Raw genomic sequence first — 24,699 nt, 5'->3', positions numbered from 1 at the left:
TCTGAACCCAGGAGTAGGAGTGAGGATTGGATTGTCGGTCTGCCATCTTGGATTGCGACGTCACGTCGCCCATCTTGGATGACATTGACCGTTTGACATTGGCCAACAAAATTTTCCAAAAATTGCCAAAAGACACAAAATTTGCCAAAAATTTGCCAAATTCGCCAAAATGTCCAGTTTTTAGTAAAAAAACAAACATATGAAAAATAAAAAGGAAAAATCCCCGGTGGATGGGATAGTTCCCTATTTTTTCCTCAAAAAATCTGGAGAGGCCAAAATTTCATTTGAGGAGGGCAATTTAACTCGGAGGTGAGAAACTTTCCTCAAAGAGGCCATTTTCCTGAAAAGCCCCATCAGAGGGCTGATCAGAAGTTTTAGGGATGTTCAACGACTGTAGTTTTCTCACAGATTAACATTTTAGAACGCAGTCCTGTAGGCTTATGTTTGGTTGAACTAAGCGAGCCAGGCTTTGCCGGCAGCAAAAACGTTTTCCGCGTTCTAAGGCCACAGTTTCAATTCTGATGGGTAATTTCCGGAATTTCTTTTCCAACATAGTACAAACTGTATTTCTTCCATGTTACCATACTTAGACTTTCTACGGGTTTAGTTTTGTCTTTGTCATTTTGCACAAAATTAAGGAGTTTTGGTTGTCATTTCACTATTTAGACTAATCGAATAAAATAATTTTTTTATGGTTTTGCAATATTTAAACAAATGACTCTTTAGCAAAAACATAGAAAATGTATTAATCAAAAAAGTTCTAATATGAATATATTAATAAAACCAAATTATTCATAACGTTTTTATTGAAAATATTACATGAAATAGATTTTAAAGCATCAGCAAAAATATTACCACAATTCACTTCAAAATTTTAATAAAATATTTTGGTTTACTTTACAATACTAATTAAATTTAAAGATTGGTTCAATTTAATTTCATTACATACTAAGAATAACTTTAGCTGTATAAACGAAATCAAGTTTCAAACAAATACACCATAATTTTAAGCAAACGAAACGTAGAAATTTTGATTTTCCTTTAGTGGTCGTTTTATGGAAGTCATAAAAAATTGTGATATCCTAGTAAAATTCATACCGGATGTTTTTTATGTGGCCACGCGTGTCCAAATACTATCCAGTACGGGTAGAGCCTATGCTAAAGATATTCGCCTGAATGTGGAATATTCTTAGAAGCTGGAAGAGGCGAAGGCGCTTGAAGCAGTGCTTATAGTTTTGTCTCACACGCCATTTTATAATTTCTTTGTCATTACTTTTATATTAGAGGAAGTTCTAAATTTTTAGTTGATACCTCCCTTACATTTTTTTTCTGCCACAAAATTTTTCAACAGGTAATTACTTAGTGTTAAAAGGTGCGCAAGTCCTTGTAATTATCATTACTTATACGTATTTCAACTCACATGATATTACAGTTAGTGAATATACGTTGAAAGTATGTGTGGCAAAAAAACAAATGCAAGGGTGGTATCAAGTTAGAATTTTAGAATTACCTATTAAATAAATTAATGATAAAATTAAAAAAAAAAAATCAACAAGGTGTTTGAGACCGAGCCTCAAGTCTCATCACAGTGGCCTGGATTCACAGACGAGGCTTGAAATGTCTGAGGCAAATACACAAGCTTGGCCAGCTTGTACACATTTTCTCATAAAAAGTATACATTTTGTCTGTGCAACTTAATATGTAAAACATCAGTAATATCCTTTCTTTAATTCATGTAAGAGTTGAAAACATACCTACAATTCAATTAAATTTTCACGTGATAACCTCTTATAAATCGATGAACGCCGGCTGCACGCACGAAAAATTGCCACGTCCCGCCTGAGCCGAGCGTGCAAGAACCGACCAACCACCGTGCGAGAAAATCTTCTATAATATAAAACAGGTTAAGACGGTTTTTTTTAACTAATTGTTCGTAATTATATTCAAACAAATTATTTTAATTAAATTTGCAAAAACTGTAAATAATATTTAAAAATTAAAAAGTATGCAATTTTCCATCAATGTTTTCTTATGACTAGAGACCCGGAAATTTCGCGGATTGATTTAGTCGCAAGCTAGAATGCAAACCTTCACACTCTCGCACTGTGTTCATGATTGGCACGCAGTTGTTTGGACACGCCCGTCTACGACCGTGAGCCAATGATTCCCAGCTAGGAGAGAAATAAGCGAATCAGGTAGTGCCAAATAACAAGGTTAAAAATGTTCTCGCTAAGAAATCAACCAATGGGAAAGTAAACATGGGTCGAGCACACCTTTAACTTTGAATTATATCCTGAGGCCAGAAGAATCCGCAAAATTTCCGGGTCTCTACTTATGACGTTATCACGTAAAATTATCATCCGTAAACCGACTTTACAGACAACCCCCTTTTTAAGTGATATTTTTTTCACATAATTTATGTTTGATAATACTAACTCTTGACATATAAAACAACAAAAACCTACTGCGATTTAGAGTAATTTTACTGAACCAGATAAATAACATAGTAGTTTTAACTGTTTCCCAGTAAAATGTCACCAATTTTTAATGGTTTATTACTCTTTAGTACTCAAAGTGCTTGGGAGTATTTTACAACGATATTAGTAGTACATAAATGTTGCTTCGAGCCCAGGAGTAGGAGTGAGGATTGGATTGTCGGTCAGCCATTTTTGATTATGACGTAACGCGGCCATCTTGGATGACATTGACCTTGAACTACAAAAGTTGCCAAGAAATTACTCAAAATTCGTCTAAAATGGCCCTATTTTTTCTGCAAAAATTTGGAAAAAATTCCAGTTTTTATTGGAATAATTACATCATAAAATCAGAAAAATTAAAATTCCCTATTTTAAGGGAAAAATTCCTGTTTTGAGGAAACGTTTCCCATTTTCCCCTCAAAAAATCTGGAAGGCCAAATTTCCTGGAAGACGGGTGGTTTTCCTCACAGAAGAGCAATTTTCCTCAAAGAGGGGCAATTTTCCTTAAAAGCTCCATCAGAAGCCGCCATGAACTTGATCTTGACTTCAGCTGCTATTTTGAATTCTGTCATTTTGTTATTCTGACATCACATCCACTATCTTGGATTCTAAAATCTTCCGCCATCTTTAATTCATCTATATAGGATTATGATTTCACATCCGACATCTTGAAAATCTGTAAATTTTAATGTAGACAATCTGGGAAAAAATATATATTTTATAAATATTATTCAATAATTTTTTAAATAAAAATTAAATTATTTTATGAAGCTTGGAGTACTCAGTTTGAACCTTGTGAGGGTTAAAACAAACGGCGATGGCTCCCTCCTCCACAGAGGTCACTTGCAGACTGACTTCCCACCACTTTCGTCAGGGAATATATTACGTCAACCAGTATCACGTCATGGTGGTCATCTTTTATCCGCCATTTGTTTTCGTCTGCTAGACTTTGCTATCCTTTGTTAGTTTATTTTTTTTACCCGCTAGCGTGCAGTAGTAGTATTTATTACCGAGGCATCCACGACGTTGTCAGCCATATTGACTGCTATCTTGAAAATCTCTCACCCTCTTTTTTTTTTCTAGCAGTCATCTCCCCACCACCACATTATTGCCTGACCCCCTACACCCTCACCCATAGTTAATGTTATAAATAACGACTGCTGGCCCCGGGACTCCTTCAGTTTGCTGCAGTTTCTCGTCTCTCGCCAGTCGTGTACCTGGGGAGGCATCGTGGTTGACAGTAACCTTACCCGTTGACCGCGAACTTTAATCTTGATCTTCACCTTAAAATTGATCTTGACATTTTATTTTGACCTTTGACTTGACCTGAAATTTGACTTCGACCTTTGAACTTGACCCTTGACCTTGCCCTTAAATTTTTATGTTAACCTTCTCATTTGACCTTGATTGAACTTTGAACTTGACTATTGAAATTGACTGAACTTTGACCTTGACTACTGACCTTGACATTCGATCTCGATTACCATAATGTATTCCGCCTTCTTGAATTATACCATCACGACATCGAGTGTCCCACTTCTTAATGTTACAATTTTCCCTACAGTAACATCGCCATCGACTGGGCCACTAACGCTTTGATGTTGCACTTTTCTTTTATGGTAGAACATTCCGACATCTTGAATTTCGACATCTTAAATTATGCCATGTAAGCCATTTTGTTTCCGTCTGCTGTAGGTCATCATCTAGGATTCTTATGTCGGAGCCACCATCTTGTTTTAGTCTGCTGGAGCATACCATATTGGATTCCGACATCACAGGCACTTTCTTCGATTCTAACGACATAGCTCCCATATTGTTTTCGTCTGCTTGAGGTCACTAACTTAAATGATGTAATGTCCACCACATTTGATTTCAGTACCAGCTATAAGGAGTGTTAGTGCACACATCGTCCGCTAGAGTGCACTGGCATCATATTTATTTAATTTTACCCGCTAGAGTGCAGTTGTATTAATTTCCATGACATCCGCCATTGTGTGATTCACTTTGGCTACCATATTTAAATGCTGTAATTATCGAGCTAGAAACTCGGAAAAACTCCCAAAAATAATCAAAAAAAGCATTCATTAATATATTAATTGATTCGATCGATTTTAGTCATTGTTTTGACCTTTGATAGCTGAAAAAATGTTTATTTCAGCATATAAATATTTATTTGATTAAACATCCTCACTGAAAACAAGGCTCTGTACAATAAAATCGCCCTACTAAAAATGTTCCTCACTATGCATACCATGGAGGCTGTATTCGATGTGCCTTATGACTACTAAAATACAAGCAATCAGACCATGCGAATCCGAACCACAGAGTCCTGTTTGTTCGATACGTGTAATTCTTTTCAACTAAGTAATGTCAATTTTCAGACGTATAGACCAAACATATCCGAACCACCAGACCTTCTTTTTCGATAGTTGACATTCCTTTCAAACAAGCCTTGAGCAACGCGAGACTTATAGACCAAGTGTATCAAAACCTCGAGGCCTTCGTCAACACCTCTCATAGCTTTCAAAACAAATATGAACTATTTCAAGCAGACAAGACAAGAGTTTCCCGAACTGCCACACCTATTGTATGGATATAAACAATTGCAAGCGTATGGACCAACTTACTAAGTATACCTTTCACTTAATATATGATCAAGAATCCCTGAGTAATATTAGATCAAGAACTATAGGTTCTGAACCATAAAATCTTCAGTTCCATAATGAAAAGTGCAATGTTGGGGAGTGACGCACTCGATGGTGATGTAACAGTAACCATAAATGAAATATTTGGGAATGTGGAACTCGATAGCGATGCAACCGTAACGAAAAGTGCAACATTCAGGGGTGGTATACTCGATGGCAATGCTACCGCAAGGGAAAGTGTAACTTTCGGGAGTGGGGCACTCGATTACCTACTAGACGGAATACGGGTTCAAGATCAAGGTCATTCAAGATGGTCTCGGGGGCGAAAGTCAAATGTCAAGTTCAAGGTCATCCAAGATTGTCACTATGACGTCACAATCCAAGATGGCGGGCACCGATAATATGAATCCACACTCAGCACCCAACCGAAGGACAGGCCAATAAATACTACCACTATTGCTGGTTACTCTTTATGTCATAAATGAACCTAAATAATGGTGCCAAAAATATGAATATCCAAACCTATAGAAAACAAGCCAAAATCAGCCGGTGTCATTATTTGTATGTATAGACTGCACATAGAATTCCGTTGAAGTAAATAGAAAAATAAGTCACAGAACAGACGAACACAGTGGCCTGACAACGACGACAAAGTTGAAAAAATAACAGTAAATAAAGGCAAAATCCGACCTTGGATTACACAGCGACAAACAGACGAACCCAGCAATGGTATTAAACTGATAATTGAGACAACACACCACAGAGACGCACAGGTAAACCAACATCGTGAGTAAACATATATTCTGGACAATACAACGACTATAGCACACACAAGCACAGTAGGCTACCTGGGACACAATAGTTGCAACGTTTATCATATACAGTGTAGTCAGCAATAGCGTATGTCCAAAAAACATTTGAAATATAAAAGTTGTGGTGCACAGTTTAGCAGATGTCTTCATTGCCGTATCGCTTTTGATAAAAGAGAGTTTTCCTCCCTAACGTTTTTGAAACTGAGTTGGTGGTTATGGCGGAGAGGGTATTTTGTTATCCACTTCGTAAAGTCAGAATTACACTGAAAAACTTTAGCTGCAGAATCATCACGCAAAAATATTTTGAAAAAAATATTTACGATTTATGGTCTAAAGTGTTTTTCAAGGCTGTGTTCGCGTTTGAAGCACTTGTTTATTGCGATTATAGAGGAATTATTTGTAATGGAGCACTGAGAATGTGGGGAATGTTTAACTGAATAAATCTCTACAATCACAGCAAAACCAATCACTGCTAAATCAATTTTATTGAAAACATTTTAGGTGACAAGACGTCCTAAAAATATATGGTAAATAAGGATGTTAGACCAGATTATTTCCATCAAATTATTTGGGAAGTACTTTACACCGTAAGTCGTTTTACATGTTTTCAACTTACTTTTCCGTGATGAACCTGCAGATACAGAATGTCTACAATGAACTGGGCTGGAGGTGCGTCACTCAGAGCTGGTTAGTATGTTCTCTATACTGATGGTTCTTCTGCTGGTAGTGACGTCTGGTGACTGGTCCATTGTCCTTCCTCTGGTCATGTACGTCAGCATTACATCCGCCAAGGTCCTTTTAGAGCCGTGGGAGCAGCTCACCCTGTTCACATGGACTGCCGAGCATGGCAGATCAGGCAGACCTGCAGCCCAGCACTTGAAGCTATTTTCGGGCTGTGGCTTGCGCTATTCTGAAGCATGTCGCGCGACAGGGCATGCTGAACCCATCGAGCAAGCAACCAGTGGTCTGTTTGCATCGCTTCGGTACACTCTTACTGTGCAGTTGCTTATCTCGAAGGTGTTTACCGCGAGAGAGACGGGAAGAATTCAGTTTTTCCAGGAAAGATTTCCCGAAAAAATATATACATTCTAAAACCAACAGTTGGATTTTTTTGACCTGGGAAACCATACTGTTTAGACTGGCCAAAATTTCAATTAATTTTAGATATAGTGTGGACAAAACGAAAAAGCCCTATTTTAATATACAGAACATATTTGTACCTACACTCAAGTTGGCAAAAAAATGAATATTGATAACCCTTACATAATGCCTCGAAATATAATTTATAGAAAATGAAAACGTTCGCGTTTTTTTACCCGGTAAAATTCTATCTGTTTATCTTCAGCTGCAGTTTCATCATAAAAAAATAAGTTGAAAACTTAAAACATGATTTATGATCTAAAGTAATTTCCAAGGCTACTATACTTATTTGAAAATAAAGCTGAACAACTAGTTTATTGAAAATATTAGAGAAAGTACCTGCGCCTGACGCCATCCGACTTGCTGGCATCTAGTAAGGATGTATTTGGGCAGAGAGCAACACAACGGGGCTTGAGAATATTGTTGTGCACCGCGTCACGGGCAATATTTGCAAGAAAATGGTATTATTTCAAGTACGTATAATTTAATTACTTGTGTAAATCAATATTGTTAAACAGTGTTTTATGAAAATTGTTTTAACTATGTTACTAAATATTTTTTGTTTGTAAATGCTTTTCATGCTTTAGTTTGACAGGGTTATTATTTGTCACGAATTATTGTTTGATTATCTTAATCACACACCGCATTATAATCATGAGCCCAAGAGTGTGTAAGTATTTTAATTCAACTAAGAATTTTCAAGTTAAAACAAGTTTAAACAAATTCCGTGCGTTATATTATTTGTTTTTATTTTCTCTTTGTGGTAATATGGTAATGAAAAGAATTACCGCTAGTTAGGTCCGCGCCGTTTAGTTTTCGCGTCGTGGAGCGGCGGACATTTTGTCATTGTGCATTCATTCGACGGCAGAACATTATCTGTGCCTATGAATGCATTGCAGTATGTCTATGTAGCCTATTGGCAGAATCTATTGCACTATAACTGAGTGATAAGGTGATATTTGCAGAACTAGAAAATCAGTCTATTAGAATACTCGAACACATCTAACCCATACATAATATAAAATTAAATTAATATGATATATCATAATCAATACTAGCTTTGATGTTTACTAAACAAAATTTATTTTCGGTATGGTATTTCTAACAGTGAGTAATATTTAATTGTTAATTAATACATATTTATTGATCAATAAATATTTATATCCTGAGGTGTTATTTTGAAGTGAGTAATAATTTTGTTAATTCATGTTTATTAATTTATATTTCAATCAAATTTGTAATAAATACAAACAATTTAGGATACTTAAATACTTTAAAAAGAAATGAAAGCCTAATATTGGTTGAGAATAATTTTTTTCGAAGTTAATTTACTTTTTTAAACGTGTATAAACTGTAGTTTGAATTGTTGTCATGCTCTAGATGCGGTCCTGAAAATCTTTAATATAACATTGTATGGTGTGATTATTTCAACAGTGAGTAATATTTATTGCAAATTAATCACCATTGATATCCTGAGCAGTTATTTAGAAGTGAGTAATAATTTTGTTAATTCATGTATATGTAGACAAATGTCTTCTTTCTCTCTTTTCTCTCTCTCTCTCTCTCTCTGCCATTTTACTCCTTACGATATACTTACGAGTCTAGTTTTAAATTGCCAAAGAAGTTTCAGTTCTATCACACGTACTGAGTTACACCCGCACGTTTTTTTTCTCATCTCGTCGACAGAGATCCTAGAATGGAGTGTGACATCATTAACGTTAATACTCTTTTATTTATAATTTTAATAATTTTCTTTTCATCATTTCCTCAGACGTGGTCTTAAAAGATGCGTTTATGAACTACGCAATAAACGCAAAAATGCAAGAAGCGAAAAATGCAAAAAATTAAGTAACGACGTTTACAATTACTTGTTTATAAACCACGCAACACGCAAAAACGCAACGTAAGCATTGCCCAACTTTTAAATTATTTGTTTCGGCTTGCGATTACACCTTCCATATTTGAAGTGGAACGTTCCGAAAACTTTTAAAGACAAAGAGGTTACATATATAGAAGGCCACAATGTTAATATTAATATGTACATCATATTTTATCTTGTTAAACTTTTACACATTCAAAATAAATTATTGACAATCTTTTCATTTAATAATTTTATATGAATGATTAAAAAAATCCGGGGTGGAAATTTGTTTTATCTTGTTTAAAAATGTGAAGTTATAGGATTGGACACGTCTAGCGACTTGCGTGCTTCATAAACGACCGTCGTTATCTTGCGTTGGTTTCGTGTTGCAATGTTGCGTGGTTCAGAAACCTGGCCTACAGCCGAGAAGTAGTTAAAGGTTTGGCTACGAGGGCACCAGTGTGGTTTGGTGCAAATGGCAAAGTGGCATAGTAAGTATCTATACATAGCCTGGCTCTCGCTTGGATTGAATTACAAAGTAAATGGTGACCACTGTTGCCGGGTTATTAATGTTAAAATATTATCTAAAATATTATGTTTTATATAGTTTATAATTTCACTATTTTTTATTTATTCAAGACCATAAAATAGTGTTTATTGATAGTATGATTAAAGTTTAATCATTTTGAAAGAAACAAATTCAATGATAAACACAAATTAAATATTATTTAACAGAGAAAATTTTTTTTGTAGAAGTCAGTTGCTATTATTGACAAGTCATTCCATAATATTTGGAGCTATTCTCAACAATTCAAAATATATTAAAAATTGTATATTAACAAAAGGTGACAAACACATTTGAAACGAACATGGCGCTGTTGATTAAGACTACTAAGAAATAAAAAATATAATATTATCTTATTGTGCTCTTGATGAATAAACTACAAAAAATAATTTTCAAGATTTTCATACATAATATTATAATGCAGAATACAGTCTACTAAATATAATATAAAAACTATATTCATTAAATAAAAAAAAAAAACTATATCTGAAACCACTGTGCATTATTATGTATATCTGAAAACAGAGTACATCGAAACAAAGACAGCTCTAATGACAGATATCATTTTTTAGAAATGAAGAATAAATTACCACTGAAATCCCCAGGGAAGCCAACGATAAGACGCGGTACAGACGCAGTTCACGAGGTGTGCTTGAACGCGTGCTTGCCCGCAGACCGCAGCTTCGTGGTGGCAAACGCGCAACACGGCCTCTGCCACATCATCTACTGCTCGGACGGCTTCTGCCGGCTGACAGGCTACAGCCGCGCCGAGGTGATGCAGCGTGCGGCCGTGTGCGAGTTCCTGCACGGGCCACTCACTTCGCAGCATGCCATCGGCGTGGTCAAGGAGGCGCTGGCGGCCGGCGCAGAGCGCCACTTCGAGATCCTCTACTATCGCAAAGACGGTGAGTTCCTGCACGGGCCACTCACTTCGCAGCATGCCATCGGCGTGGTCAAGGAGGCGCTGGCGGCCGGCGCCTAGCGCCACATCTGATTTTCCCCCCCCCCCTCACGTGAAACCAGTTATTGTCGTGAAAGTAAATATTGTTCACTGTCACGGCAGACACTGCTGGAATTTAACTCTCATCGTGTTTTTCGATGTTTGCAGAAACGTCCCCTCTTATCCCTTCAGTGTCGTAGTACAATATATTGTCAATATGACAGGTCAAAGTTATCATGGGACATTGTACACCTGGCTGGTATGGCTTGCTTCGTCGCACCGAGAAGTAGCGATGTTTGCTTAGTGAACTTTGCGCGTCCATTACCACGCGCGCACTTCAGCCAATTTCCGCTCAAGTCCTCGGCAGCAGGGACTTGGCCAGGGAGAGGTCGGTGGGTCCGGCCAGCTCCCTTCCAGGACTTCAATAAATAAATAAATATATAAATAAATAAATAAAAATATATATAAACAGAAAAACAAGCTAAGTCAGAGAGAATATTTTGGAGGTTTTGTTATAATCCTGACTGGGCTACAATAATATATTTCCTCTACATTAGCTACTATAGCCCGACTTAGCTCTCACTCACTAAAGCTGCAGAAATTGTTTTTCATATAGCCTTCATTAAATGTTGGTTTGTACACAAGTTACCGTATGTCTTTCATGTATTTAATAATATTACTACATATGTATTTATCGTGAGGTTTAACGAAATCATGAAAGAATATTTTACTTAAGAACAAAGTACTAAAATCAATAAAATAAAATAATATGTGTTCTGTTTTCTTTCCTCAAGCAAAATCATTACTTACATTTTTTATGTGTAAATGTTAGAGTTATTAAAGTCTACTATTCCCTGAGATTTTAGTGCGACAATCACTTTTCTTTAAAAATTCAATCATAAAGAAGAATTAGTACTAAAAATTAAGTATAATGGTAAAACTGAACCCCTTCCTTCACAAGATCCTGGCTACAGTCGTGGCGGTAGCCGTGGTCGCTGCGGCGTCAAGCTCATGTGGCGAGGGTCGCGGGTTCGACCCCAACACCTGACAGGACTCATATTCATAAGCACTTAGTCAGGACTCCAATGGTTCATAGCCCGCTGTCCGATCGCTTGGAGCAGGCTCCAAGGGTTCTCTAGCCCGATGCGGAGTCAACGTGGTGAGCGACGACACAGCTCCGGTGCTAGCCTGGACAGCTAGCAGAGGTTGCATAGACCTCCACCGGACCACGGGTACACTGGGTGATTGAGGGGTCCCAGTGTGATGTGGGAGAACGGGGTAGGCGCCAGCAACGGTGACAAGGCATAAGAACTTAGGATGCATCAAATTGCCTGGTTAGCTGAGTGAGGCGGGGGTGACGGTGGTGGCTAAGCTAGGATGGGTAGCCTCAGACTCTGTAATAGCTGGATCTCTAACACCTCTCCTGCCGCGCGTATACAGCGTATCCGTATCCACGCCCGTGGAGGCCCCAGGCCGGTAGGGCTTCGGCTAAGAGGGCTGGGTTAACAAATAAAATGGGAGCAATCCCTATGCAGTCATTCTGTCATACCGTGACAAAAAACCCAAATGTTCCGGTTCTGTCCTAAACATCCGTAATTGAGAACACCCATGTTTTTGGCCCCGATAGTACTGTGGCTCGGACGCAACCAGCTTGAATAACTAATTATGAATTTACAAGCGCAATGTTGTGTGCGATGTTCAGGTACCAAGTTCCTATGCTCCGAAGTGATCGCGCCCATTAAGAGCGAGGTGGACGACATCTGCCTGTACATCATCAACTTCGAGGACCTGAGCACGCCGACGGCGCAGGTCGACGAGGTGGCGTCCCCCAACAAGAAGGCCAGCAGACGTGAGTTCCCTGGGTTCTGACGCACTCTTTCTTGTGTGTTTGTCGCTCTCTTAGTCCAACTGTCTTAACACTGCACTCATATAGTGCCTGGGAAATGCCCGATGTTCAAACGTAACCATGCCTTTTACGCGACAAGTAGAGACCGGAAAAATTCGTGGGTTCATTGACCTGTAAGATAGCCTCCACAATCCTCTACTTACTCGGGCAAATGCCACCTGTTATTGGCTGCTGACTTTAGAGTTGTCTCGAATGGGTAGCCTGTGATTAGATTCTTCAATGATCGAGGGTCTCTAATTGGCCCAGAGTCCTCCAGATGGGTCTCTACTAATGGGCGTTGAAATATTTTTACAAAGAGTACAAGATAAACTATAATATTTGAGCAATACTGCCAACGACATTTTTGATGAAGTGCTCTGTGTAAATGTGTGTGGTGTTTTGTTTCAGCTCTGGTAATTCTTCCGTCTCGCTAGGCACCTGGATAGAGCAGCCCAGCAAAAAACCACCAGTCGTTAATATTTATCACCTATCTTTTCATGTCTAATTTAGTGGTTAGTTCGGTAAGACTGAGAAGTTGTAGTTAAGGAATATTCGTGTGATTATGAAAGGTGAATGAGGACATTGCATGACAAGTGACATTTCATGCTTCACTCACTAGTTGTAGTGCCGCTGGGGTTGGATGATCAGGTCTCTAACCCCCCACCGAGGTGATCACGGCCACATCCGGAATCATCGCAAGCGGTGAAATGTGGTGGACTTTGCAGTGGCCTCTGGGTTTTCTCCGGGTACTCCGTCCCCCCTACCTTTGCATTGCGGTCAGCGCTCGATCCTCGTCACAGCAGAAGTATCCAAGAAGCGACCAGCAGGTACTGGTTCTGTGAACTAGCTAACTATGCAACCTTCAGACTTAGGGTTCATTCAACATAACCTTTTCACTTTCTTACTTATTTATTCGTATGTAGTTGCCTTTATGAATAAGGATGCTAAGGAGCAACTAGAGATGCTTTGAATCGTACTTGAAGTAACATCATTTGTTTCAATACCATATAAGTAAAACATATTCAGTCTAGCTAAAATAACTTGAGTCAATACACACAGAAATATTCTGAAGATATATTAAACTAGAAATATTACTACATAAACGCCATTCATACGCACATAAAAATAAATGAAGCATTTGTTTAAATATTTTTATGTACTAGAACTAAATTAACCATTATACATACTATTCGGTTTAGATGTGAAATAATATAATACACAAATCGCGGAAGGAGGAGATCTTAAATTATATATTCTTAACTGTGAAGTATTTTCGCAAAGTTTGGTTGCAACTGATGAACCATGAGACAGACTTGGCCAGTTTAACCTCTAAGACAAAAATATGTATGCTGCTTAATAAGTTTTATTGTATTAACCAGCTGCCCGACCCGGCTTCGGACGGCTATACTAATGGAAAAAAAATTAAGCCACATCTCTCATTTACAGTAATGGTAAATAAAAAAAAATCAGTGAAAATTTATTACAATGCTGTATAATGTACCGGAGAGAAAATGAATAGCACCGATGGTTTCCCGACTCGTGCACGCAACGTACAACTGATGTACCCGTTCTTCGCTACGGCAGTCTACAGGCAGATCACTCTTGCGCCGCTCATTATACATGCCCCTCCTTGTGGGTACGCCACTGCCGCGCGATGCCCATTGCCATGGAGACGCAGAAGGAATGAACAATGCAAAATCCTGTTCTCATGCAGACAAAGTACCCACTGTTGCCTGGTTTTAACCACCCACGGGATCTAATTTTCGGAAAATGTCATCCTGCGTAACATAAGGAACATTACTGTGAAGTTTCAAGTCTGTAAAATATATATACTTGAAAAAAGGGCAATAAAAAACAAATTAAACACAGAGAGAGGAAAAGAAAACAATAGTTTAGGTTTGCGATTTAAAGTGGTAAAAAGTATTTAAATACTAATTGAACTCTTATGAGGGTACTGATTGCTTCGTTGTTAATATCACACGGGTGTTTTTTACTTGTATGGGAAAATTAAGAATGATAAGGCATCTAGTGCATGGCAACAATGTTAATAGGCAATAGGAAATAAACTTCTAGCGCCTGCGGCATTGTCAACACACACTTTGTACGTGTACTGCATGTTGTATCTAACCCCCTCCAACGCATTTGATTCTAAATTGGACTTTTAGTAAGGATCCCTAATGTTATTGATAATATAATATAGCCTATAGCCTTCTTCGATAAATGTACTATCCAACACTGAAAGAATTTTTCATATCGGACCAGTGGTTCCTGAAATTAGCGCGTTCAAACAAACAAACAAACAAACTCTTCAGCTTTATAATATTAGTATAGATACAAGCTTCAGAAAGTATGTCAGCGTTGTGGTCATTGGTCATTTTAATAATAGAAGATAATAAACACACAGTTAGTAAAATAAATTGTTTTTACTTAATTATAAGTTTTGGAAAATTTATATTTTCAAATAAAAATTCCAATTAATTAGCTAAGTTATACCAGAATCAGACATACAGAATTAAATCAAACAACACCCAGGAATATTATAGCGATGTTTACCGGGTCGCAGCCTGTGGCTGTCCAGCTACCACTCGTCGTCTAGCGAGGCACACTGTTGTTCTGACTTGTATTGCTCCATTGTTGCAGTGGACCGCGCGCGCCAGTCCTTCAAGCAGTCCTTCAAGATGGGATAACTGCGAGGTCGCAGCTTGTGGCTGTCCAGCTACCACTCGCCGTCTAGCGAGGCACACTGTTGTTCTGACTTGTATTGCTCCATTGTTGCAGTGGACCGCGCGCGCCAGTCCTTCAAGCAGTCCTTCAAGATGGGCTCACTGCGAGGTCGCAGCTTGTGGCTGTCCAGCTACCACTCGCCGTCTAGCGAGGCACACTGTTGTTCTGACTTGTATTGCTCCGTTGTTGCAGTGGACCGCGCGCGCCAGTCCTTCAAGCAGTCCTTCAAGATGGGATAACTGCGAGGTCGCAGCTTGTGGCTGTCCAGCTACCACTCGCCGTCTAGCGAGGCACACTGTTGTTCTGACTTGTATTGCTCCGTTGTTGCAGTGGACCGCGCGCGCCAGTCCTTCAAGCAGTCCTTCAAGATGGGATAACTGCGAGGTCGCAGCTTGTGGCTGTCCAGCTACCACTCGCCGTCTAGCGAGGCACACTGTTGTTCTGACTTGTATTGCTCCATTGTTGCAGTGGACCGCGCGCGCCAGTCCTTCAAGCAGTCCTTCAAGATGGGCTCACTGCGAGGTCGCAGCTTGTGGCTGTCCAGCTACCACTCGCCGTCTAGCGAGGCACACTGTTGTTCTGACTTGTATTGCTCCATTGTTGCAGTGGACCGCGCGCGCCAGTCCTTCAAGCAGTCCTTCAAGATGGGATAACTGCGAGGTCGCAGCTTGTGGCTGTCCAGCTACCACTCGCCGTCTAGCGAGGCACACTGTTGTTCTGACTTGTATTGCTCCATTGTTGCAGTGGACCGCGCGCGCCAGTCCTTCAAGCAGTCCTTCAAGATGGGCTCACTGCGAGGACGCAGCTTGTGGCTGTCCAGCTACCACTCGCCGTCTAGCGAGGCACACTGTTGTTCTGACTTGTATTGCTCCGTTGTTGCAGTGGACTGCGCGCGCCAGTCCTTCAAGCAGTCCTTCAAGATGGGATAACTGCGAGGTCGCAGCTTGTGGCTGTCCAGCTACCACTCGCCGTCTAGCGAGGCACACTGTTGTTCTGACTTGTATTGCTCCATTGTTGCAGTGGACCGCGCGCGCCAGTCCTTCAAGCAGTCCTTCAAGATGGGATAACTGCGAGGTCGCAGCTTGTGGCTGTCCAGCTACCACTCGCCGTCTAGCGAGGCACACTGTTGTTCTGACTTGTATTGCTCCGTTTTTGCAGTGGACCGCGCGCGCCAGTCCTTCAAGCAGTCCTTCAAGATGGGCTCACTGCGAGGTCGCAGCTTCTGGCTGTCCAGCTACCACTCGCCGTCTAGCGAGGCACACTGTTGTTCTGACTTGTATTGCTCCGTTGTTGCAGTGGACCGCGCGCGCCAGTCCTTCAAGCAGTCCTTCAAGATGGGCTCTCTGCGAGGTCGCAGCCTGTGGCTGTCCAGCTACCACTCGCCGTCTAGCGAGGCACACTGTTGTTCTGACTTGTATTGCTCCGTTGTTGCAGTGGACCGCGCGCGCCAGTCCTTCAAGCAGTCCTTCAAGATTGGCTCTCTGCAAGGTCGCAGCTTGTGGCTGTCCAGCTACCACTCGCCGTCTAGCGAGGCACACTGTTGTTCTGACTTGTATTGCTCCATTGTTGCAGTGGACCGCGCGCGCCAGTCCTTCAAGCAGTCCTTCAAGATGGGATAACTGCGAGGTCGCAGCTTGTGGCTGTCCAGCTACCACTCGCCGTCTAGCGAGGCACACTGTTGTTCTGACTTGTATTGCTCCATTGTTGCAGTGGACCGCGCGCGCCAGTCCTTCAAGCAGTCCTTCAAGATGGGCTCACTGCGAGGTCACAGCTTGTGGCTGTCCAGCTACCACTCGCCGTCTAGCGAGGCACACTGTTGTTCTGACTTGTATTGCTCCGTTGTTGCAGTGGACCGCGCGCGCCAGTCCTTCAAGCAGTCCTTCAAGATGGGCTCTCTGCGAGGTCGCAGCCTGTGGCTGTCCAGCTACCACTCGCCGTCTAGCGAGGCCAGCCTGCACGAAGAGGAGCACGATGCCGCTCGGGAACACATGTGCGTCTTTTTCTGCTTTGCAGTCTTGTTGTCGCTCGTATTCAGGATACTTTTAATTCATAACGGCAACACAAATTTGACAACCGTGACTGAGTTTAGTGCTCTAAGCGGGAGCATGCACTACTTGCGTCCAGCTGGCCATAACAGTACCTGCCGATAATTATCAATAACAAACAGAAAGTCTTACATATCATTTGTTATTCCACTCTTTTACAGAAAATACATTACAGTGAAACATTAAAAATAAGTTGTTGATACAAATATAGCAAAAATAATATTTTCAACACAGACTTACAGCGTTCGCCAGTGATAATCGTATAAATAAAGCACTTCTTTCCCCTGGAGACCCAGGCCTTTCTCTCTGGTGACTCACATGTACTTCCTTGAGATCCAGGTGCGTCTACCTGGGCACCGGTTTGTCTTCCTGGATACCTAGGTGTGCCTACCTGGAGAACTAAGCGTGTCTACCTTGAGACCAGGTGTGTCTTCCTAGAAACGCAGGCGAGTATTCCTGGTTACTCAGGTGTGTCTACCTGGTGACTTAGGCGTTTCTACATGGAGAACATAAATGTTCTCCTGGACACCCAGAGTCTACCTCGAGACCAGGTGTGCCTTCCTGGAGAACCAGATGTGTCTACTTGGAAACATAGGTGTGTCCACCTGAAGAGCCAGGCTTGTCCATCTGTAAATCCAAGCATGTCCACCAGCAGACCATGGCATGTCTACTTGGAGACTTAGATGTGTCCACCTTAACACACAAGGATTTCTGCTTTGGTGATACAGAAATGTGCTGGAACATGATTTTAGATATTTAAAAACATTGGCGTGCTTCAGCCATTTTTCGCTTTCAAACAAATGCCACAATAACTCTGAATATAGACTGGGTTACGAAAGAAAAATTCCAAAAACGTTTTTGTAGCTATGGAGTGTTTTCACAGGTTTCACATGTATTAAATTTTTAAACAAGAACCCAGAAAAACATATTCCAATTTTTCCCAGCTGTGTTATTCTGTTCGCTGTGCACATCACAGTTTAGTTTCAAAGCGATATTGCGAAAATTTCTGACTCACACCAAATAGTATTTAACATGCATTTATAACCATAAAACATTTTTCCGGAGAAGCTGGTTGTCCAAGTAGGCAGGACTATTAAGGAAATAACTTTCTCTACGTGAACAAGATATTGTAATTTCAGTCAAAATTGCGCATTTTACATCCGAAGGTCATACACAGGAATATTAAAATGATTAAACCAAGCCATATTCTTAATTTTAAACTTTTAAACTACCACAAAAAAGGTAATTTCACTAAACAAATAATAAAACTATAGTCAAAAATACAAAATATACTTGTATAAACTTTTAACGTTGAAATTCGATCGACTCGAAGAAATTTTTAACAGATTCATATTCAGAGTCCACTGTGTTGCAGAATACCTCGGGGATTTTAGTGTCGTTCTGGAGTCACGACTTACGCAGGGACAACAATATATTCGTAACCAGATAGTGTCCAGACTTTTAAAACTACAAGTCCAAAAAGAAATTAAGTCTTTAAAACTACATAAATACAATAAGAAAATAAGGTTTTTGCAGCGTTCACGTGGAGTCCGAAACGTGGCTAGAGCCCACCAACCAAGCAACATGACATTACAGTTCCTCAGCCAGAACTACTTTGATGAGTCTACAGCCGTCACACTTGTAGACTGGCCCCTGCCACACACCTGCCGACACATAAGGAATTCCTTACCCAGTCCAACTTTGATGAGTTTCTACAGCCATCATTCTTGTAGACTGGCTCCTGCCGAAAAAGTGCCAACACCTAATCAACTACTCAAATTATCCTATTTTGGTGAGTCTACAGTCATTATCCTTGCAGATTATTACCCTCTGAACACGTGCCTGTACCTAAGTAATTCCTTCGCCTGTTATTCTTTGGTGAGTTTAGAGCCGGCATTCGTGTGGACTGGCTCCTGCCACACAAGTGCCGACACAAACCTTCGACCGCGGCCATGTTCGTGGTGGCCCGCCCAAGTTGCGGGCAATCTCTTGCCGAATGAGGCGCGTTAACGCGGTCATAAACGTAACCTCTCGGGTCGTGAAAGTGGCACGACAAGCCAGGGAACAAGTGGCGAGCGCTGCGCCTGAACCAATGAATAACAGAGCAGCCATGACGCAGCAAGGGGCTTGTCGACATTTGGTGCATTTCCCTCTCCCCTTAGGCGTGTTCTTGTCTCTGGCACGAGGCTGCCCTGTAGCTTGACCAAACTCCGAGATCCCACCGGGACCTGGGAATAATGATTTTTTTTGGTAGTCTTTGGACGACATTTTCAGTGTTTCTGTGCTCTCGAGTGGTCAGTAGGCCGGCTGTTGCAGGCGAACCAGAAACAGTCCAGTCTCTTCGCCCCATGTGCTGAGACGTGTAAGCAGTCCGCAGACCATTGATGAATGCTTCACAGTGAAACTAGAGAACAATTTCAATGTAAACTCTGAAGCGTACTCGGTCCCATGCAAAATTTAAGATCGCAGGGCGAGTCCCCAGCCTTTACTACAAAGCGCAGGGCGAGTTCCCAGCCTTTACTGCAAAGCGCGGGGCGAGTCCCCAGCTTTACTACAAAGCGCAGGGCGAGTCCCCAGCTTTACTGCAAAGCGCAGGGCGAGTCCCCAGCCTTTACTGCAAAGCGCAGGGCGAGTCCCCAGCCTTTACTGCAAAGCGCGGGGCGAGTCCCCAGCCTTTACTAAAGAGCGCAGGGCGAGTTCCCAGCCTTTACTGCAAAGCGCAGGGCGAGTCCCCAGCCTTTACTAAAAAGCGCGGGGCGAGTCCTCAGCCTTTACTAAAAAGCGCAGGGCGAGTCGCCAGCCTTTACTACAAAGCGCAGGGCGAGTCCCCAGCCTTTACTGCAAAGCGCAGGGCGAGTCGCCAGCCTTTACTGCAAAGCGCGGGGCGAGTCCCCAGCCTTTACTAAAAAGCGCAGGGCGAGTCGCCAGCCTTTACTGCAAAGCGCAGGACGAGTCCCCAGCCTTTACTACAAAGCGCAGGTCGAGTCCCCAGCCTTTACTACAAAGCGCAGGTCGAGTCCCCAGCCTTTACTGCAAAGCGCAGGGCGAGTCCCCAGCCTTTACTAAAAAGCGCGGGGAGAGTTCCCAGCCTTTACTGCAAAGCGCAGGGCGAGTCCCCAGCCTTTACTAAAAAGCGCGGGGCGAGTTCCCAGCCTTTACTGCAAAGCGCATGGCGAGTCCCCAGCCTTTACTAAAAAGCGCGGGGCGAGTCCCCAGCCTTTACTAAAAAGCGCAGGGCGAGTTCCCAGCCTTTACTACAAAGCGCAGGGCGAGTCCCCAGCCTTTACTGCAAAGCGCAGGGCGAGTCCCCAGCCTTTACTGCAAAGCGCGGGGCGAGTCCCCAGCCTTTACTAAAAAGCGCAGGGCGAGTTGCCAGCCTTTACTACAAAGCGCAGGGCGAGTCCCCAGCCTTTACTACAAAGCGCAGGTCGAGTCCCCAGCCTTTACTACAAAGCGCACGTCGAGTCCCCAGCCTTTACTGCAAAGCGCAGGGCGAGTCCCCAGCCTTTACTGCAAAGCGCAGGGCGAGTCCCCAGACTTTACTACAAAGCGCAGGGTGAGCTTACTCGACATTGAAAAGAAAACAAATAATACGTTCATAAATACAAACGTGTTTTAATTGAAAATCAACAAGCAAAGAGATCAAGGCTTTGTCCTTCCTGAAGATAGAGGATAAAAAATTAATTGCTGGTAACAAAATGAAAGGAGTTACGCAAAAATATGGAGCACAATTTGCTTAACATAATTAGCAACCTTATCAAATCAAAAACAAATTTGAATGCCATAAAATATGACGTGGCATAGTAATTAACTATAGGCAATATTAAGCTAATAATGTTTAATTGTAAGATTATGCAAATGTTATTGCATACAAGTGCGTGTACGCAACTTTAAAAGTTCATTAATAAAACTAGATAAAACAAAATTAATGCCCAACGTTCGCTGCATAGTAAATGGTTAAAGTGCAACCTGTAAAACATGTCTTAACGAAGCAAAGTTCTGCATGTCTTGAACAGTTAAGGTTTTCGCCTGGGGACTTTATCTATTGAGAGATTTTCTCACATTATTTAAGGTGGCAATAATACGCATAAAAAAGTTCTGCTAACAAGCTTAAAAGCACACATGAGAAATAATCTGAACGAAGTACTACAGCCCTCAGGTGCGTACAGTGCAATCGTGGCGCACCCAGTAACTGACTGGTCGAAACGTCCAATGCACAAGGCTTGTCAAAATTATGCGATACTGCGCAAGATGTACGTATAGCAATGACACAGCCTGGAACGCTATGCCACAGTCCTCTCAAGTGCGATAAAAAATGTGAACAAAGAGCGTACGGCACTTAAGGAGATGTGTACGTTTTCCACAACGTAAATAAATTGATGGAGGGAGGCGAAACAAACGACTAAACTCACCATGAAAATGGGTAATTTTGAAGCAATTTATTATTAATAATTTAAAAAAAAAATGTTCTTATAAGTATATCTTACCATTAAAAAATATTTGTAAAATTTCACCCTCATAATTGTTTTGTTCTGACATCAAATATATTTGTAATAATCTTTCTTCGAATGATTTTGCAATAGGAAAGATTGATAAAATATTACGGACTCAAGCCATTGTTGGTTTTAGGTGTGTATCGTAGAGTAATCACAGAAATGGACAATAAAGATGAATACACAAACACACAGAAAAGAAAGACGAAATCAGCCATTGTCAAATGTTATATGAAAAGACAGCACAGAGAATTCCGTGGAAGGAATTAGTCAGGAAGAATATCACGGCACAGACGAACACAGTGAGCTGAAAATGACGGACTGTTTTAATAGGACCAGAAAAAAACCAGACAAACTACAACATTCGACAGCACAGAGAAAAACAGTTGATACAAAACAGATAATCTGGACAACACGATGACAACACAGCGACGCACAGGCGAACACAGCGACAAAAAAAAAAAAACAACAGATATTCTATACAACAAAACGAGGATGGCACAGACGAAAACACTGGGATTTTAAAGACACAACAGTTGCGACGTTTCGGGAACTGAAATCTGTTCCTATCATCACGTACAAACAGAGTAATGATTTTTTTTATAGAACCCAAAATGACATCGCTGGCAAAATATTTCCATGCAGCATTTCCAAACTGCTATTAAAATGATTATATTTTCAACAGCATGACCTCAATAAGATTAGCGAATGTTTTTACGTATGTCAGTGTTTATCATCACCGGAGATAGCCGTTCTATGCCTCTATATTCCGCCCCATCCTTATGTTTAAGGTCTCACTAGGCACTTTATGGCTTCTAACAGAATTATAATAAAATTAGAATATGTTTATATATTTCTTGAATATATTATAGTAATATATTTTTAAATGGCAATATTTAGTGGATGCTATATTATTGATTTGGAACAGTGCATTATTATTTTCCATTCAAGAGAGTACATAGGCTATAGAATCAATATGACAGTTTGAAACCATCCCTTGCCTTTGAATCGAACACCGTATCCATCACACTTCATTTTGACCAGCTGGTAAAAGCGCTATGACAGTTTGCATAAACAGTAAACGACCAAAAATATTGCTAATTCTAAATTAGTACTAAATACCTTGTTATTACTCAGTCTGTACATTATGTTAATATTTCAAGCGGCTTTGGTGCGTTGTATGGTAGAGAGTACTGTCTGATTTAGCTGTGGCCCAATGATTTACCACTTATTTCTGAAAATAAATTGCTTGCATTATTGTGCACTCGCTTGAAATATACTACTTACAGTGCATTACATAATATTCAGTTGTGAACATCATATAATTTAACCTACTTTTATTTGGCACATTCATTTCACTCCAGGATAGTATTAACTTGAAATTCGCGCTCAACCCATTTCATAGTGTTCATTGATCGATTTCATGGTCACATCCTTTGGTGGGTTATACGTTATTTGGTAACCGCTTCTTCTCCTTGTTTATAACTGGCTCAAGAGTCGTCAAGGTCGTGTCATGAACCCTGTAGTTCCGTCGCAAATGTGAAGCAGATGAGTGTGTGCTTCAACGCTACCCAGTGTCTGCGAAATAATCTTGCATCTACATACTTAATATAATCTCCAGTGATCTAACGACAGAAAAATAATAAAGATTTGTGCGTTAATTTCTAATTTATCACGGTCTGCGATGCAACGCCTCCTCGTTGCATTAATCCGTATAATTGTTAGGGACCGGAAAAATTCGCGGGTTCAATGACCGCTAGGATGAACTCCACAGCTCTATGTATACTCGGGAAAATGTCACCCACTCATTGGCTGCTGTCGTGTGAGACGTCCCAACGTAGTAGCATGTGATTCGTTACATATTTGGTACGTGTTTATTATTGGCCCAGAGTCCTGAATATGAGTTGTGAGCCAATGGCAGAAGCAGCATTGGTGTATAACTATTTCAATTTTAGGATATCGCGAATTGAATCGCGATTTTTTCGGGTCTCTAATAATTGTTAAACTGTCGCGATGGTGCTGTGGCCGTGTTGTAACTGCTTGTGCGCGTTGTGTTGCAGGCCTCTGACTGGTCACTCTTCGCAGCCAAAGGTCGAGAGACAACGAATAAAACTGGCCAAGGCGGCCAGGGCCTCTCTCTCCCGGGAGTCCAGCGGGGACGTGAAACTCCCCAGGCCCGTATCGCAACCGCCTCCTAAAACTATTCCAGAAATACCGCCGATCAACAACAACAACAACAACAACAACAACACGTCGCCGCCAGTTGCACCAATCGCTTCTCCGGAAGTGGTAAGTTCCAAACGACCCAGGCTCGCCGACGGAGTCCAGCCAGTTTTGTTTCTAAAGTTTTGAGTTTCCAACAATGGGATTTGCACCTGGTCGAATCGAGGGCGTCAGAAACGCGGGGGGGGGGGGGGTTACCACCTTGTCACGGCCCTGCACACGCCTTTGTTTACAGACGAGCACGGAACTCTGACGAAATGCATGGGTGGGGGAAACGGGATAACTTTGAGAAAACCCACCCGCTCACAGCAACGTCCGCCTCGTGACCCCGGGAGACGAGTGGTCTGACCACTCAAAAGCCGTAGCCTCGCTTCGCGTCCAGTTATTTCACATACTTTTTTTCCCTTCAAAATTTCGTTTGTAAACATGACTAAGATAAGGGAAAAGTTAGGGCTTTACGTTGCACGGTTAAGAGGTGTATCTTGTGTTAGTGATAGGGATGATAAGTGCGACGCTCGCTGGTGCTTCTAGCGCGGTGTCTCCTCAGAACTGGCGCGCAGTCTTCTCGTCGTGCATTGGGAAACTATGAGAGCTGAGTGGTAACCACAACATTATATGGCGGAGAAATGAAGATAAAGGTGTATTGTAGGTCCCTTGAGTGCTTTCAGGAATCTGTACGGGATGTTCCATGCCTAAAAAAATATTCTGAAAACACGAGTTTTAATCATTTTCACATTTAAAAAAAAAAACGAGATACGGAAACAGAACGACTCATTCGCCCCCGGCGTATTCTAAAATGCTTTTCGTAAACAGAAAACATTTGGATGTCTTGAGCAGTTTTCAAATCACGTGGATTCTTCTGAAGCTCTGCAAACCTCATGTGCGCACA

General features: G+C 41.2%; 1 protein-coding gene across 3 annotated transcripts in view; it reads left to right on the top strand.

Moving 5' to 3' along the window:
- Positions 1–24,699, top strand: part of LOC134529546 (potassium voltage-gated channel unc-103) — a 408,698-nt gene that overhangs the window by 33,494 nt on the left and 350,505 nt on the right. For 2 of the 3 annotated variants that reach the window (XM_063363750.1, XM_063363749.1), the window contains exons 1-2: positions 16,903–17,039; positions 23,648–23,876. In XM_063363750.1, coding sequence (XP_063219820.1) covers positions 16,936–17,039; positions 23,648–23,876 — 333 coding nt within the window. In that variant the 5' untranslated portion in view covers positions 16,903–16,935. Of the gene's footprint in view, positions 1–10,174; positions 10,406–12,142; positions 12,290–16,897; positions 17,040–23,647; positions 23,877–24,699 lie in introns of those variants that run through there. The other variant, XM_063363748.1, reaches the window with a different exon arrangement.

This window comes from Bacillus rossius, chromosome 2 (assembly GCF_032445375.1).
Source record: "Bacillus rossius redtenbacheri isolate Brsri chromosome 2, Brsri_v3, whole genome shotgun sequence".
In the NCBI taxonomy this organism is placed as follows: Eukaryota; Metazoa; Arthropoda; class Insecta; order Phasmatodea; family Bacillidae; genus Bacillus; species Bacillus rossius.
Note: the sequence above shows the minus strand (reverse complement) of the source record. Positions and strands in the feature narration are given on the sequence as shown.